The 16,266-nt window shown below is 51.1% G+C and overlaps 1 protein-coding gene across 1 annotated transcript in view; it reads left to right on the top strand.

The window, feature by feature from the left end:
• PCSK6 (proprotein convertase subtilisin/kexin type 6) overlaps window positions 1-13,843 on the top strand; it is a 36,324-nt gene extending 22,481 nt beyond the window's left edge. The window contains 13 exon segments of the mRNA XM_056346938.1: window positions 1,300-1,403; window positions 1,859-1,976; window positions 3,022-3,210; window positions 3,449-3,585; window positions 5,591-5,667; window positions 5,669-5,771; window positions 6,384-6,486; window positions 7,057-7,253; window positions 7,687-7,774; window positions 9,080-9,171; window positions 10,442-10,571; window positions 11,605-11,717; window positions 12,158-13,843. Coding sequence (XP_056202913.1) covers window positions 1,300-1,403; window positions 1,859-1,976; window positions 3,022-3,210; window positions 3,449-3,585; window positions 5,591-5,667; window positions 5,669-5,771; window positions 6,384-6,486; window positions 7,057-7,253; window positions 7,687-7,774; window positions 9,080-9,171; window positions 10,442-10,571; window positions 11,605-11,717; window positions 12,158-12,255 — 1,549 coding nt within the window. The 3' untranslated portion in view covers window positions 12,256-13,843.
• The last annotated feature ends 2,423 nt before the right edge of the window (window positions 13,844-16,266 follow it).

The raw sequence follows: 16,266 nt of genomic DNA, 5'->3' as shown, positions 1-16,266 counted from the left end.
TATAAATGCTTCCTGGAAAAAAAATGTCAGAAAACATCACAGAAAATGGAAAATGTCTGTAGAAGTGATGGTTTTCAGCAAGTGTTTCATTCCTGGGGGAAAAGGACTACTTTTGCATAATGTCAAAAACCCACATGGTGTGTGACCAGCAGTGACAGGATTCCCAGTTCAAAGGAGCTGCTCTGCCTCTTGCCTCCATCCTGGTCCTATCCTGGTCCTGTTGTGGTTCCCCAGCCCAGGAGCAGTCCCTGTGAGGCACCAGGCTTACCCCTTGGGCATCTCTGTGTTGCTTCATGGAACATCTTCTCATAAGCTTATTATTAATTTTATGGGGTGGAAATAAAAATAAGGCTGGGAATAAGCCACAGGGCAGAACTGTGCTTGCATCCAGGGATGGTGATCACAGTGTGTCGATCCCAGTCCCTCTCCTGCAGCTTAGTCCCAGCACCTGGATCAGGTGGGCATGTTTCTAGAGATGCCTTTTTCATATATTAAGAGCTTGAGATGTAATTTTTGAATTGTTTAGCTGAGGCGTAACACGCAACATTAAGTACCAGAGCTTGGTGCTCAGGCACTCCATTATGACACGAAGGAATAAATTGAATTTCTTTTCTTCACCGTTGCTCAAGAGCAATATAAATCCCAGCTTGAGATGCCGAAGAACTGACTGTAAGAAAAATGTGGAAAATTCTTCAGCAATATCCCTGGGCTGGGGTCTTGGGGGGGGCTCAAAAGCACCAGTGCTCAGTGTCCAGCACCCTGAACAGAGAAACCTCACTGAAACCCAGCCTAGACAGGGGGCTGGAAACACTTTGGGTTTCATGTTTCTGTTAAATAAGCAACCCAGGGTTTTTTTCCAGCAATTTTTGCTGTTATTCCTATAAAGGGAAGGTTTGCTCAGCACTGTGTATCAGCAAGCTGCCGAGCCCAGTACCCTGCCTCAGGATGTGCTTCCTTCCTGTTCTCCTGCAAGAAAATGGGGAAAACCTCCTTGATTTGCTTCAGTTATACCCTGGAGCGTGAGCACTAAAGCCCCTTGGCCAGGAATAAGTCCTGCAATGCCCACGGGCACATGGCATCCCTCTCTGGGATACCCCCCTCTGCTGGGGCACTGCAAGTGATGGTCAACCTCCAGGCAGGGTGTCAGCATTTAAATCGGCAATTCATGCTCTTTTGGAGCAGGAAAGAGGATTTTTTTGTTTTTGTTTTTGGGTTTTTTTTTAACCCAATGGGGGTCCCTGCTGCTGCTGGGAAGACTGGGAGCAGCAGAGCCATCCCATGAACCGTATGTTGTTGCAGCCCCCTGCTCACCTGGAGAGATGTCCAGCATCTGCTGGTCAAAACCTCACGGCCAGTGCACCTGCGAGCGTCTGACTGGAAGACCAACGGTGCGGGGCATAAAGGTGAGGGGTGTGGGAGCGAAGGTGGCATGGTAAAAATGGCCACCCAAGGGAAAACAAAGGTCCCCAGAGCTTTGCTCATGGAGGCGTTCCCCCTGGGTGGCCACTTTCAGCTGCTTGGGAGCTCCTGCCATCAGGTGGTTGAGCAGAGAGAGGAGAGGGCAGTAATTTATGGGGCAGTGTGCTTAGAAGCCTTACTTGATGGAGGTTTGGAAGCTTTGCTTGGTGGCGGCTCTCCTGAGCTACAACATGGGCTGCTCCCAGCGATGTTTTTTTCCATGGTGCCAGTGTGAATTTGAGGTGTAACATGGGCAGGGCACATGTTGGAGCACCTCATACCCCAACAAGGACAACTCCGTGCCTTCCCTGATGGTTGAAGGATGACCCACCAAGCACTAGGAGGACATCCTGATCCCTGCTTGGAAAGCAGTGGGTTTCTGAGTCTTCTCTCTTTCCAGTTAGCCATCTATATGGCTTCGGTCTGGTGGATGCAGATGCTATTGTGGTGGAAGCCAAGAGGTGGAAGGCGGTTCCTCCCCAGCAGGTCTGCGTGGGAAGCCTGGACAGAGTGCCCAAGTGAGTGGTTGTGGGGTGGGGGCCTCTCCCAGGGCATGTGGCTGCTTGGAAGGAGCTTTGGTGGAGCTGGCTCTTGTGATGCAAAGGCTCAGCTTGGCATTTGGAAAGGAAAATTAGGAGTCAGGGGGGCCAGGACAAGCCCATGTGCAAGCGAGGTGGATTTTTCGGTCAGTGACCCACACTGTCCACCCCAGTTTGTTGTCAACTGTTTGTTGAGCCAGAAGTGCCCACCTGGGGTCTTGATGAGGAGCAGGTCCCACAGGGGCTCTCTGGGACCAGCTTTGACAGTGAGTGATTTATTTTGCATGCTTTCGCTTCCCAGATGGGTGATCAGCAGGGCATTTTTGAGGGATGACAGTGAGAGACCAAAACCAACTTGCCCATTGGGTCCTACATGAGCATCTTACTTGATGTGTTGGTCTCTCCTCACTCTTCCACCAAGCACCTTGTCTTGATGGAAGACACTAAAAACTGGTGATTTGTCACAAGGCTTCTCAAATTTCTGGTGCCTGGGGTCTCTTTGAACTTGTCTTCAGGTTCTAAACAGCCTAAGTTTGCATCTCATCTTCGGTAGGTCTGTCTCTGCTAGGTTAAAGGGTGGGATCAGGGTTCTGACCAAATGGACCCTCCTGGTTTACACTGCCTGGCTGTAGAGCAAGGGAGTTGTTCATCAGAAAAGCAGTTCCTTTGGAAGACTCACATATGCAAAGCAGGAATGAATTTGGAGCCAAGTGTGTTCTTGAAACTATTTATCTGATACAGACACTAATTACAACCCAAAGAGGAACGCTGCACTGGTGGTTATAATAAAGAAGCGCCCTTGCAGCCCATAAGGCATAGATCTTAGAAGCAGTTCAAACCCATCTCGTTACCATTGAGCAATTCAGCAAATTCCTGTGCTAGGACACTGTATTGCAATGGAGGATGAGATAATTTTTGCCGTGAAGCAGTAGGAGACTGGCTTCAAATATAATTGGGCGTCCATGCTGCAGGGATCTGGGGAGCTATGCTGGCCCCAAAGTGATGCTCTGCCCATCTCTGGCAGGTACATCCGAGCAGACCATGTGCTGCGTGCCAGCACCCTCAGCAGTGCCTGCGCTGAGCACCGCGACCAGCACGTGCTCTACCTGGAGCACGTTGTGGTGCGGCTCAGCATCTCGCACCCACGCCGGGGCGACCTCCAGATCAGCCTCATTTCTCCAGCGGGGACCAGGTCGCAGCTCCTTGCCAGGAGGTAAGTGCAGCTGGAAGCAGCACACATCTGGGCTGGGCAGCATCTTTGTTTAGGGGTTGCTGCAAATTTGCTCGGATTTTTTGGGAAGCCAGGGGGCATGCTCGGGTGTCAGCTGCAGGAGGGCTCTGTGCAAGGGTGGGTGCATGCAAGTATCCCTAAAATCCTTAATTGCCTATCTACCTTTTCTGATTAAATAAGACAAAGTCATGCTTCTTGATCCATGGCATTACTGTTGCAGGGTGTTTGACCACTCCAATGAGGGGTTCAAGGGCTGGGAGTTCATGACCGTCCACTGCTGGGGGGAGCGGGCAGCGGGGGAGTGGACCCTGGAGATCCATGACACACCATCTCAAGTGCGCAACCCCGCAGTGCAAGGTAAGGGTCCCCCAGCACCCATGTTCCCCAGCCCCCGCCAGCCCCCTTCACCCCAAAGCTCTTTGCAAGTTACTTTGCTTGGCTGCAACTTTTGCTGTGAGTTTTATGGTCTTCAGCAAAACTGTATTGCCCAAATTTTTCAGAAAGGGAATAAAACTTCAGCCCTGAGCACAGGAGGCTGCCAGTCTGGCTGAGCCAGGAGCAGGTTTTCTCCCAGCAGCAAACTGCCTGCAACTGAGAGCCAGGTTTCCAAAATTAAACTGTAATGAGTCAAAATGAGGAAACCCAAGAGCTGTAATTGTTGTTTGTTTGTTTTGCTTCACTGCTGGGACATCTGGCGCGTGGGCTGGTTGTGCAACAGTGCAAGGGGACGATGCCCCTCAGGCTGCAGACGGACAGACATCCTCCCCAGGCTGCCACCACGCTGGCAGGGGGTGGCTGGGCTCAGCCTGGCCCCCTGCATGTCCCCAGCCCCGCCATGTCCCCACGTCCCCAGCGTGGCCACCTGCACCCTGACCGCTTTCTGGCAAAGGAGCCGGGCTGGCGGGATCCGGTCCTGCTGGGAAGGGGCAGCCGCCTTGCCGGCTGGTGGCACCGGGGCATGAAGCATCCTGCCTGGGGCTGGTGTGCATTGCGGGGGTGTTAAAATCCACACAATCATTGATAGGAAGCCAGGAGTATATTAAAAATCTCTCCCACGCGACTTTCTGGCGGGAGGCGCACATGGGGGTTCATTGTGCAGAAAGTGTTTCTGTTTGCTGCCTTCACCCGAAATCTTTTGAACTCAGAGAGCAGCAGTGAAGCGCCCACGGAGCTGCTTTTGCCCCTGTATTTACAGTTTACAGCGGGTGTTTCTGAGCCCCTTGTGGGCATCAGGCCTCAGCTTTACCCAGCTTTGCAAAATGAAATGAAAATGACATGTTAAGTCACCCCCCTCAAAGGCTCTGTAGCAGGCTTGAACCAGAGAGGGCAAAGTGGGAGTTAAAAAAGGGAAGACGCTTCCAGCCCCAGCAGAAACAGTATCAAATGTTAGTGTAATACCACTAAACCAACTAAATTTGTTACTTTAATACCAATTAAAAACTATGGGTGTCCTGTTGCTGGCCCTGCTGCACCCCCAGCATCAGCCCTATGCAACCTGGGATTGCTTCACATGGGACATTTTAAATTTAAAGCAAATTTAATTCTTTCAGCGGAGGTGCATGGCTGAGCTCTTCCCTGGCTGATGCTGCTTGAGCTTACCCCTTTGCGTGCTCCATGCCAGCACTGCTTGCTTGCAGCAGGTGGGTCCTCTCAGCCCTTTCAGAGAGCCAAGGGATTTGGGTGTCGGAAATTTAAAGCCCTTCCTGGAAATGCGGGGATTAGTAGTTAAAGCAAAGCGTGCTGTGGTGTGAAGTGACTTACATTGATGGGGAATTGAAAGAAAAACAGTGTTGAAAGATGCAATGGTGTTTTTGGACCCCCCTCCCCAAAGCTGCATAGGTCAGAGAGGACCTCGGTGTGGATGTAAGGCCACGGGGGGTCCCCAGCCCCCAGGCCCCGGGTGTAGTGCAGGCTCTGGTGGCCCCCATGCTGTTTCGGGGACACTGAGCTCAGACCTCTGGTATGTCAGGCAAAGGATGGCTGGAGCAACAGCAGCAAGAAATAATCCAGTGTGTGCCGGGTGGCTTTTGTCAGACAGAAATAATCCTCTATTATGGAGCTTTTAAAGTTACTGATTCTCTCCACACGTTAGACAGGAAGGCTATGGCGATGCTGAGGTTTGTCAGATGAGTTATAGACAAACAAATCCCTTGTAGGTGCCTTAAACAGCCACGTTTGTGCGGCCTGGAAGCTCAGGGGCTCATGAACATTTCTGGGTGTTCGCTGTTTGCTTCTGCATTGCTGTGCCAGTGGTGAAGCCCTGAAGGTCTGGTCCATCCGCCTCCTGCTTCCCCCAAAGCCAGGTCCCCCAGGGAGGAGCAAGACGGGGAGCGGGATGGGTGACGTTACGCCTGCCCCACAGGGAAGCTGAAGGAGTGGAGCCTTCTCTTCTATGGGACAGCTGAGCACCCCTACACCACGCTGGGCAGCCCCCAGTCCAGCGGTGAGAACGCTGGAGGTGCCAGCATCAGAGATGGAGCCATCGAGAGCCGCCTTCCTGCAGAGCCAGGTGGAAGTTGTGGAGGAGGAGGAGGAGTATGCAGGTAAGTGCTAGCTGTGCCACTGCGTTGTCCCCTCCAAAGTACCCAGGAAAATGCAAACCTGGATAAAATGTGGGAGCCATGAGGCCTGATCCTGCCCAGGGCTGAGGCAGGCTGGGAGGAGCAGTGCCTGTGGCTGGCGCGGGGCAGCAGGATGGCAAAATTAGAAGGTAGCAAAACGCCCCATCCCAGCGTTCCTGCCACAAATTGGTGGTGCAGCCATCTGAAGAGTAAAAAAAGCTCCTCTGCCCACCTCCTTCCCGGCCTGGTGTGGGCATGGGCAGGCATCCCTGCTGGTGCCTGTGGAGCAGGTCTGGCCCCTCTTGCAAATCTGCTTCTGTAGCAGGATGTTCAGCCAGGGGATGGCTGGATGGGATTCATGCTGGGGAGGATGAGCTGGAGGAGAGGTGAGCACCCAGAGCCGTGCAGCTCCATAGGGATAGATAAGATACAGAAGATCTTTAAGATAATAGATACAGGAAAAAATAGGCAGAGGGTCCCCAGCCCCTTCCCCGTGTCCATTGGCCCAGGGACGGTGTGCTCAGAGCATCCTGGCAGTGGGATCTATGAGATGCTCAGCCTGTACCCCCACCAAGCCAGTCTCTCCCTTTGCAGGTCCGTGCCATCCCGAGTGCGGTGACCAGGGCTGCGATGGCCCCAATGCCGACCAGTGCTTGAACTGCATCCACTACAGCCTGGGCAGTGTGAAAACCGGCAGGTGAGGGCTGGTGGGTTGTCCCCACAGGGTCCCTGGGTGGTGGCAGCACCTTTCCTTAGGGCTTTTACGGCAGCATGGGTGACAGATGTTTGCACAGGGAAAGGAGTATATGAGAGAGAAAACAGAGGGAGGAGGAGGCATGGGGACCCTTGGTGTGATGGAATGGGGGCATGGAGCTGTAGAGTCTTGGAGGACCTTGGCCGTATAATCATGCTGGGGAAGAAGCATTGGCTTCACCAGCTGCAGTCACCCGCGGCCAAGGGACAGCTAGCTGAGGTGCCAAATCACTTCTGGAACTGAGGTTTCCACTCCTCAATTTCTGGGGCTGGCACAGGAGAAGTTTACCCATAGTCCAGGTTTCTGGCCCAGGGAGTCACGGGCTCTTTATTAGAGAGCCACAAAATTCAAGACCCTAAATCTTAAGAATATGAAGTAAAGGAGTGCAAATCGCCACCAAGGCTGGGGGATGTCCCAAACACTGCAGACGAGGGGTCAGCGGCAGGCACTGGACTGCTGGGAAGCGGTTGGCTGTTGACACCAAAGCGCAGGTGCTCTCGGTTCCTTCCCCAGGATGTGTGTGAGCTCGTGCCCCACGGGGTTTTTCGGTGACAAAGGTGCCCGGAGATGCCGCCGGTGCTACAAGGGCTGTGAGCGCTGTGTTGGGAGGGGACCGACCCAGTGCACGGCGTGCAAGCGGAGCCTCTACCATCACCAGGAGATGAACACTTGCGTGGTGCTGTGTCCACCCGGGTTTTACGCCGAGGAACGTAAGGATATCACTTGCAAGCTGTAGCATGAGGATATGCAGGGGTTCTTCTGTTTTAAGTGCTATGGGTGGAGAAGACACCTTGGGTTTTGAGTATTGGCTTTGAATTTCCCCCCTTGACCTGCTTTGCACAGCAAAGGGAGGAGGAAAACCTCTGGGTATTCAGAGGGTGGTGCAAAGCAGAGGTGCTCAACTCAGCTCTTAATTAGAAGACTGTAATTAATGATCCTAGCTGCTTGCAAAGCATATTTCTACTTAGCAAGCAATGACAGATAAGGTCATCTGCAATAGCAGGGACCCATCAGGGAGGGATGATGTGCCTCTGCACCCCAGGGAGCTGGTGCTGGGGTGCAGCAGGGTTTTGCGGCTCCAACTGCTGCTTGCAAATCACTGTCCAGATTTTATTCTCCCTGCCTCACTTTGTTTTTTGAAAGGTCAGAAACGCTGTCTGAAATGTCATCAAAGCTGTAAAAAATGTGTTGGTGAAGCGGACAGATGTACTGCATGCAAAGATGGATTCAGGTAAAACTGGCACCAGAGGAGTTTATACCTGCAGCATCAGTACCTGTGGTTTAAATTTGGGAAAACTGGTGGGAAATTAGAAAGTGAGTTACTCAAAGATCCAGGATTCTGCTTCAGTGGTGCTACACCTGTGTCATGGAGTGCTGGAGGTCTGGGCATTTAAAGGTGATGATTTGTGTCCCTTTAGCTGAAAAGCATGATTTAAATTTAATTTCCTTTTCTCCAGCTATTGGCAGGGTGGTGGGTAAGTGCTGTGCTGCGGGCTCAGGAGTGCTCATCCAAATTTGGTGACCTGATCAGCTCCCAGCATTGCAACTTCTAGAATGGGGAGAAAAAAAGCAATGAAAACCTTTACAGCACACATTGCAAAGCACGTTTCCTCCTGAATCTCAGGTGGCTCTGTCAGAGCTGTCCCAGCCGAATGGGGTGCTTGGTTTTGCTCACCTGGCAGAGCCAGTACCCGGCTAGGCTGCTGCAGGCAGGCTGAAAATGCTCCCTGCAAGTACAGAAACCCTTCTCTCAGCTTCATCCATGCAGGAAAATTTTATCCAATGTGTCTGTTGAGCGGCACTAGCATAGGATATTGGTCTTCCAGCAATGTGGGTGCACTCAGGGCAGCCCCGACCCTGTGAGGAGCACTAGGCACCCTTGCTTCTGGCCCCACTGGGATGCAGAGCCCAGCCGTGCTGGTGAGCAGCATCGGCACTGGGGAGAAGCTGTTTTCCATCCCCAAATGCATGTGGAAGTATTGTCCCACAGCAGTTCGTATCGTTCAGGAGCTGTGAGTGAGCCAGAGCCGTGGTGTAGCAGCAGGGCTCTCTCAGACAAAGAAATTGCTGCTGCCAAAAGATTATCTACTCCCTCAGAAAAGCAAAAGTGGAGGCACTTGTCAGACGTAATCCGCATGGCGCTTGCTTTTTATTATCCAATATCCTTTTAAGTCGGGACTTCAAATCATCCCTGCTACGCTAAAGCAGCACTGGCCCAGCCGCGGCACTGAACAAATTTCCTTTTGTGCCAGGGAGCTTCATGGTGTAAAAGGTCTTGTGAGAGCCTGGCTGGCTGCCCACAGGAAAAAATAGTTTTATTTCCTCCTGGATACTTAATTAAGGAACCTGCAGTTGTCCTTTTGGTCCAGGCAGGACTTTAATTTCTCCTGAAGGGCTAGCTGGCTTTCTGACGCCTCCTGTGCTGCGGGCTGAGGCTGCTGTAGTGCACGGGGGGATGCGGAGTTGGGGATGGGCTGTGTTGAGGTCCCAGAGCCGGCAGCTTTGGTTACAAATGTCTTCTCTGCTTTCCTGGCAGCCTGGCGGGAGAGAGCTGTGTGCCGGAGTGCCAGCCCGCCATGTACCTCAGCCGGGAGCCCCGGCGGTGCGAGACCTGCCCTGCTGGCACAGGTACACTCTTTGCCCCACAGCATCCCCATGCAGAACCCCAAAACCCTCATGCATCATGAGTCAATGCCCACCATATCCACCCTGAGCCAAGGCAGAGCATGCCAGAGGGGAAGCAATCCCAGGTCTCCAGCACATCCCATGAGGTGCTGGGTATATGTTCACACTGGAAAGGTTTTTAGGGAGTTTTTACATTTTTATTAGAGCCATTCTTTATTTCCTGATCCCTCTGAAGCCAGGTGCTTTAGTTTAATAAGGTTGCGGGGGAGGCTGTAAAACCCTCTTGGAGTGATGGAAGATGGCTTTGCAGCATATAAAAATGTGAGGCAGCTGAGGTGTGTTATCCTGGCCACCCCGCGGGGCTGGGCTGGCCGCTGCCAGCTTCTTCCTGCTGCCCGAAGTTGCTCGGCGTTCCCTTTAAATCCTGCCTTTTTTGCTTTTTGAAAGTCCAATTATTTTCCATTGTTAATGTTTGCGTCTGCCCTCGAAATCATCATAGATCTGATGATAATATAATCTCCAGACAATTCATGTTCAGTGGTGTGAATCTCTTCTATCATACATGGGCAATTTCCTAAGACTAAATCCAAAATATTTATTGATCTTGTTGGCAAGCGTGGAAGGGAATGGGCTCTTAATCCCTTAAGAAAATTACTTCCTTTCTAATTCTTATTCCAGTCAGTGTAAATGTACTTTACCACAATTATTTTTCAAGCCTTTTCTTGTTGTCTTTTCCTGCATAACCATTTCTCAAGCCTGGTGCGTGGAAGGCCTCTAATAATACCACCTCCATCACTGAAGTTTGCTGTCCAGCCACAATGCGCCAGCGCTGAAGTGGGGCTCTCTGCTTTCCCAGCTCCTTTCCTGAGCCCTTTCCTCCTCCAGCTTCTCTGCAGCCCGATTCAGTATCACTTTTTGCACGTGTTGCTCTGCATAGGGTGGCAAAGCCAAAGCAGTGCACACTTGGGAGCAGTGGCTGATGCCCCAGAGGGGATTTTGATGTGCTGTCCCCTGCTGAGCCCCTGTGGCCAGCTCTTGGCTCTGCAGAGGTGCTGGGTCCTGGCTGGGTTTTTTTTGGGGTGGGAGCTGTTTTTTGGGGGGTGGGAGCTAAGCAGCCATGCAGGACCCTGGTGGCACAAGCAGCTTGTTCACTCCTGGGCATGAGCAGGGCAGAGCCAAGCCGATGCCCCTCATCTCACGTGGGGCTGTGGCCACACTGGCACTGTCTCCAAAATTGCTCATGTGCCGTCTGCCCTCTCCTCTGTCCCCACAGGGCCAGGTGAGGAGGACTGTGCACCCTGCACCCCCGAGGCCTCTGCACCCCACTGGCGCTGCGTCTCTGCCTGCCGTGAGGGCTTCTACCCTGCCCACAGCCATGGGCTGCCCAACAAAGTCTGCAAGAGGTACAGTACCACCCTGACCGTGACCAGAGTAATACCAGGACTGATGGCAGCAAGGATAAATAATGCTGGAAACAGCTCACAGCTGGAGCTGTTTACTAGGAAAATTAAAATAGGGATTAAGGGAGCCAGGACAGCCATGGGGCTGGACCCCACATGCCCCTGCCCTATAGATTTAAGAGCGGCAAAGCTGCACACTCCCCTGCCAGAGCCAGCCAGCCAAGATGTCTTAGGGCTACCGTGGAAGGGGCTCAGCCCTGGCCCCAGGCTCTCTGGAGGAGGTGTGGGAGGAATGGTAATATTTAGGTAAATACTCGAGCTTTCAATCAAACCTGCTCCATTTGCCCTGCAGCCATGTTGGAGGAGCGGTTGCTTGCTCCTTGGCCCAGCACAGAGGCTGCGTGCGTGCGGGAGACTGGGAGATGCTGGGAGGCAGCAATTTGCTCCCACTCTCCTGCACTCTGCACTTTAAGTGGGGAGTGGGAGTTAATTCAGCCTCATTAAAGCAAACTTGAAAGGGAAGGATTAAAGGTGGCTTGGGAACACACAACTTGGTCCCTGCCTGCCCAGGGTTTCACTCAACCCTTGCTGGCTCTCCAGCAGGGAGGAACAAGGGACCAGCATCCCTTCCCAGGGATTTCAGGTATGGTCTCCACAAGCCACTGTCCCCAGGCAGGAGGCACAGCTGCTGGGCTCTTTTTGCTGAGCAAACAGATGGGAGCAACACAAGTTCTCCTCAAAGCCCTTCTTCTAACTGGGATTGCTGGGAGGAGAGCTGCAAGTCCCACTGAGCCTTCCCAGAAGGTGAGCACTTCTAGGATGTCACCAGCTGTCACTGGGCATTGAGCTGGCACCAACAAGCCCATTTTTCTCAGGGCTTAATAAACGTTTCAAGCTTCAGATTTGCCATTTTCCTTATCCTCCAGTTCGGTCTGGATGTCACAGTGCCGGCACACCCATTTTCTGGCTGACAGCCCATTTTGGATGGCCAGGGTGTTGGTGGCGGTTCAGACCATGGCAGCGTCTCTGTCCCCAGGTGTGATGACCACTGCTCAGCCTGCGAGGGCTCCAGTGGAAACTGCCTCAAGTGTAAAGAAGGTTTCAGCCTCCTTGGTGGCTCCTGTGTAACAAATGAAACCTGTACCAACGGTAAGTAGCTGTGGCAGAGCCATTGGCACTGCAGTGCTTCTGCAGTAGCAAAAACGAGGGGGTTGAGGGATTCTCTTCGCAATGTAAAGCCGAAAGCACTGGGGCTCCTGGGCTTGCTGGGGCACAGCTGCAGTGAGCTGGGCTCTGGCTGCAGTGGGCAGGTGGCTTACCTGGCAGAGCTGCTGGGTATCTGCCTGTTGCTCAAACACATCTGAGCATTTGTATTTCACTATAGTTTAGTCTTGGGACTAATTCTCCCACTCACTGCAAAGCTGCTTTATTCCTTCATTAAAACCATGTGAAAGATGCCCTTAAAAAGCGCCTGCTTTTCAATTCTCTCTCCTCCAACACTGGAACGAATTGCACCGCCTGTTACGTGCAATGTTTGTTTATTTAAAATGGTAATCTGCTCTCATTTTCTCTTGTTCCTCGCCTCCCAGCTGACAAGACTTTCTGTGAGATGGTGAAATCAAACAAGCTCTGTGAAAAGAAGTTGTTTGTGCAGTTCTGCTGTCAGACGTGTCTTATGGCCGGGTAAAGTTCAGTGGCTGCATCCATCCAGGACTTCTACCAACTGCCAGCCCAGTTTTGCCAAATGTTTAGGACAAAAGTTTATTTTTTCAGCTTTGGGAGAGTTTACATGGTGCTGTCAAGCATTTGCTCGTGAGTTTGATAGCTTTAATATCACTGTCAGCGTGTTTCTATAGCAATATGTTAAGCAGAGATTGGATCATACCCTGAATGATCGAGTCCTGAAAGGCAGCAGACAAGCGGTGATATTAATACTCTCAAACACTCCTCGTGAGCAGGGACCGATGCATGATCCATGTACACATGCTTGGTTGCTCGCAGAAATCCTACTGATCTGCCCGCTCCGAGCAGCTGGCGGGAGCCTTCGCTGCAAAGGATGCAGGACTTCACATATCTGCGAAGAAAGAGCCATTTCTGGCTCAATTTTTGGTACCCTTTTCTGCTAGGTGACGGCTGATATAAACCTGCATTGCAAGCGGCCGGTACCGTGCTCTGTACATACGTAAAACGATGAATTAGGTGGTTCCCAGAGCGGTGCCCTAAAGCCTGCTCTGGCACTCCTGTTCGGATTCGGTTGGTAGCCGTTTCTCTCTGGCCGTGGCAATAACTGGAGATTTGAGGACCAAAGTGAGAGCTGATCCACACGGCTCTGCAGGCGTGTCAGCCCAGCGAGTCCAGCAGGGCTTTGCCCTGCAGGTCATTGCAGGCAAGCAAAACCTGGGTGCCTACAGGGAGTCTTAGGGACTTGGGGGGTTCGTCTGCATGGATCAGCCTGTGGGGTCACAGCCTTACCATGAAATGAATTTCCCTCCTGGAACTGCTAGTAAGTTGCTGATTAATTCAGTTTGGAACAAGACGGATCCTTCCTCTAAAGGAGGTGGTGTTGCAGTTAATCTCTTCTGGCATTCTGTGTTACGATCCTTCCCCTGTTTTGCTGGGTATACCCCTCTCTCTCACAAAATCCTCCTGTTCATAGCAGTGATTTTTCTTGGGCATCTGTTTCCAGAAGGGACATTCCAGGGATCCGGCCAGGAAACTCTTAATTTTACAAAACCCTTGCCCAAAAGAAATCTTTTCATGCTGTCTCTTAATAGTAAGTCATGTGGTGTTTATATAATTGTGTTTAAAATATCCTTGGCTATGTTGTTTTACAGATTTTTAAAAAATAACTTATACAATACTTGGTTTTTCTCTGTGGACTATTTTTTATATGGGAGTGGGGAATCTTTTTGAGTCTTACGTCCTTCTTTTTTCCTCTCTGACCTTGCAGAGCCGCTCTGCACCAGACGTATGTAAACACTCTTTCCTATGCTGCATGTTCTGATTTTCATTGTTAATAGTTTTAATGAGTTAAACCTTTTGCCAATGAAATTCACAGTACAAATTGTCACCGGTTCCTCATGGAGCTGGGATAATCCCTGTTTGGTTTCGGTTGCAACGACACACACCCTGCCTGGGCTTGCCCGCTAAAGCTTACCTCAGCCAGGTGAAGAAGGGAGAGCCACACTGTCACCTGCCTGGACCAAACCTAAGGAAAGATGGAGCTTTGGTGAACTGACCTTTAAGTTAATAAACTGTTGATCTCCCCTGACAAAGGAATCTGTGCTTTTTCCAAATTCATGCAGCTGCCATCCCAACCAGAGGCAGGGCAGGGCAGCGATGCATCACGTGTCTATATTTTGCCGGATAAAGCAGCTGTCCTGGCTGGAGCTCCTGATCAGCCCAGAGCACCTGCAGGAGAAACAGCTCTAGAACAGAGGAGCTGCACCTGCAAAAACCTCACTTTTGTTTTCATAAAGGTCTTTTACCTTCAGAGAAAACTTGTACCCTGAATACCTGCCCCATGCCAGGCTGGGCTGGCATCTCTGGTGCACCCAGGGCTGTCTGGCTGCTGTACTCGGGCATGGCTGGGCTTATTCTCCGGTTGTGGGGAATCCCAGATGAGCTGGCAGGAGGGCTTGCTCCCCTTTCCCACCTGTACAAGGAGCATCCTGTGTCCCCCGGTGCCCTACCACAGTTCACAGTAGCGCTGGGAACTGCAGGGCCCCGTCCTTCAGCTGGCTGGGGAAGGAGAGGAGCTTGCCGGTGTGTGTGGGGCGCAGAGAGAGCTGTGGAGCCTTCTGTTGGTTGTGTTGGTTTTGCAATGTTTAACCATGGGCCAGGTGCCCAGGGCAGTGCCTGAACTGAGGAATCGAGCTTTTTAAGTGTGAAAAAAAGAAAAGAATGGAGCCCTCCCATGAGGGAAGATGCTTTCTCAGAGCTGTGCTGCTGTGGGTTCCTGTGTCTTACAGGTCTTAACATTTATCAGATGATAAATATGAATTGATCAGATGATTTATCACATAGTGATTCCTTCTGTTGCTCCAGGATCCCCCTTTTGGTCTCAGGCCAAACCAGAGGTCAGAACTGGGGTAAAAGGCTCCTGGCTTCTGCCCCTTCAGTTGTAAAATAACAAACTTTCATTTCTGTTGCTGTATCACACAGTCAAAAACTGGGAGCTGTGAATCAGGAGTACTGCGTCAGCTCTGCCTTCTAGTTCTCTGGCTCACAGAGGCCTGCCTCTAAATACTGCTCACTGGTATATTTAGATGTACTGAAATGCTAAAAAAAAAATGATGTTTACCCTTACATCCTTGGCATAACTTAAAATACACACTGGGTGAAGCAATGCAATTTAAGATGACCAATCCCCAGCAGTCCCAGCTTTATCCCGCTTTCTGCTGCCCTCCAGCCTGCCAGGGAAAGAGAAAGAAATTCTACACATCAAGTTCATGCAACAACAGCAGCTTACAGTGTTTCCCAGGGCGCTAACTCCCTCAGAAATCATTCTTGGAAAGTAATAAAATTCAGATTATTTATCCAAGTTATTGCAATGCTTGCTTGAAGCTATTAAAGTCTCTGGTATGCTCAGAGGATCAAAGTGGCTGTGTCTTCAAGATAAATGCATATTTAGGCAATTTATTAAAGGCTGTTTCTCTATTGTCTCTTGGCACCAAAGCCAAATCTATAATAGCTGTTTTCTGGAAAATCTTCTTAGTGCAGCCTGACTCCTCGTTTGCTGTTTGGCTGTGAGGTTGCATCCACAGCCATCTGCCATTTTGTAGTTGGCAGGTGGGGAACACACATCTTGAAAATCATTGCTTTGACTTTCCATTACAAAGAAAGGGCTTTTAAGAGCTTGTGTACAGCATATGAGACCAAGAATCTGTCTGCTCTCAATTACAGTTCTATTACGGCTGTAGAGCTGAGGCACACAGCTGTATTGTGCTAGGTCTGCGTTTTATTTGGCCTTGTGAGACGCAGGACCTGCTTTCCAGGAGGCTGAAGAGTGTCTCTTTTCAATGACTGCCTGAAATGACTAAAGACTCTGCTGTCTTTACTGCTGCATGATTCCTGTGTCACGTACAATAGTGCCGCTAATATTTCATTTTTGCTTATGACAGCTCTCTTTCTTCGTCTTGCTCTCTCCTAACTGCTTTCACACAAATGCAGATGTTATAAAAACCTGACTACGTGCTTTCATGTACAGTTTTGGTGAGTGTGTTTTTTAAGTAGGGAGCACAGGAGCTGCCTGACCCCAGCTGACACCTCCGCAGGGATCACCAGTCAGAACAGAGCCAGCTCTGACGCTGTAGTCCTGGGGAACGAGCCAGGCGTCACTCTCAGGGTGATGCTGCTAGATGCTCCCAAAAGAAAAGTATGAGCCATCACTGTGCAGTGCCAAGCGTGGCTGCAGCATTTAACCTATTATCATATCCTCTGGGTTCACAGAAATGTCACGGTTCACAGAAATATCCTTCCCTCGATAGCAGTGGATCCAGAAATCATTCTGCCTCATCTCGTTCGGGTGCCCTTGAGAGCTGGGGAAGTATTTATCCAGGGCTGCAGAAGGAGCAGCTTGGTGATATTCAGCAGGCTTTGGGACCTGGGGGTGGGCAACCACTTCATGCCACCTTCAGTCCAGGTCATCTGCACTGTGGTTGACCCACCCACCTGCAAAGCCCCACTGCCACCAGCT

Source organism: Falco biarmicus, chromosome 7 (assembly GCF_023638135.1).
Source record: "Falco biarmicus isolate bFalBia1 chromosome 7, bFalBia1.pri, whole genome shotgun sequence".
Classification (NCBI taxonomy): Eukaryota; Metazoa; Chordata; class Aves; order Falconiformes; family Falconidae; genus Falco; species Falco biarmicus.
The sequence above is the reverse complement of the archived record's forward strand: the minus strand, read 5'-3'. Positions and strand labels throughout refer to the sequence as shown.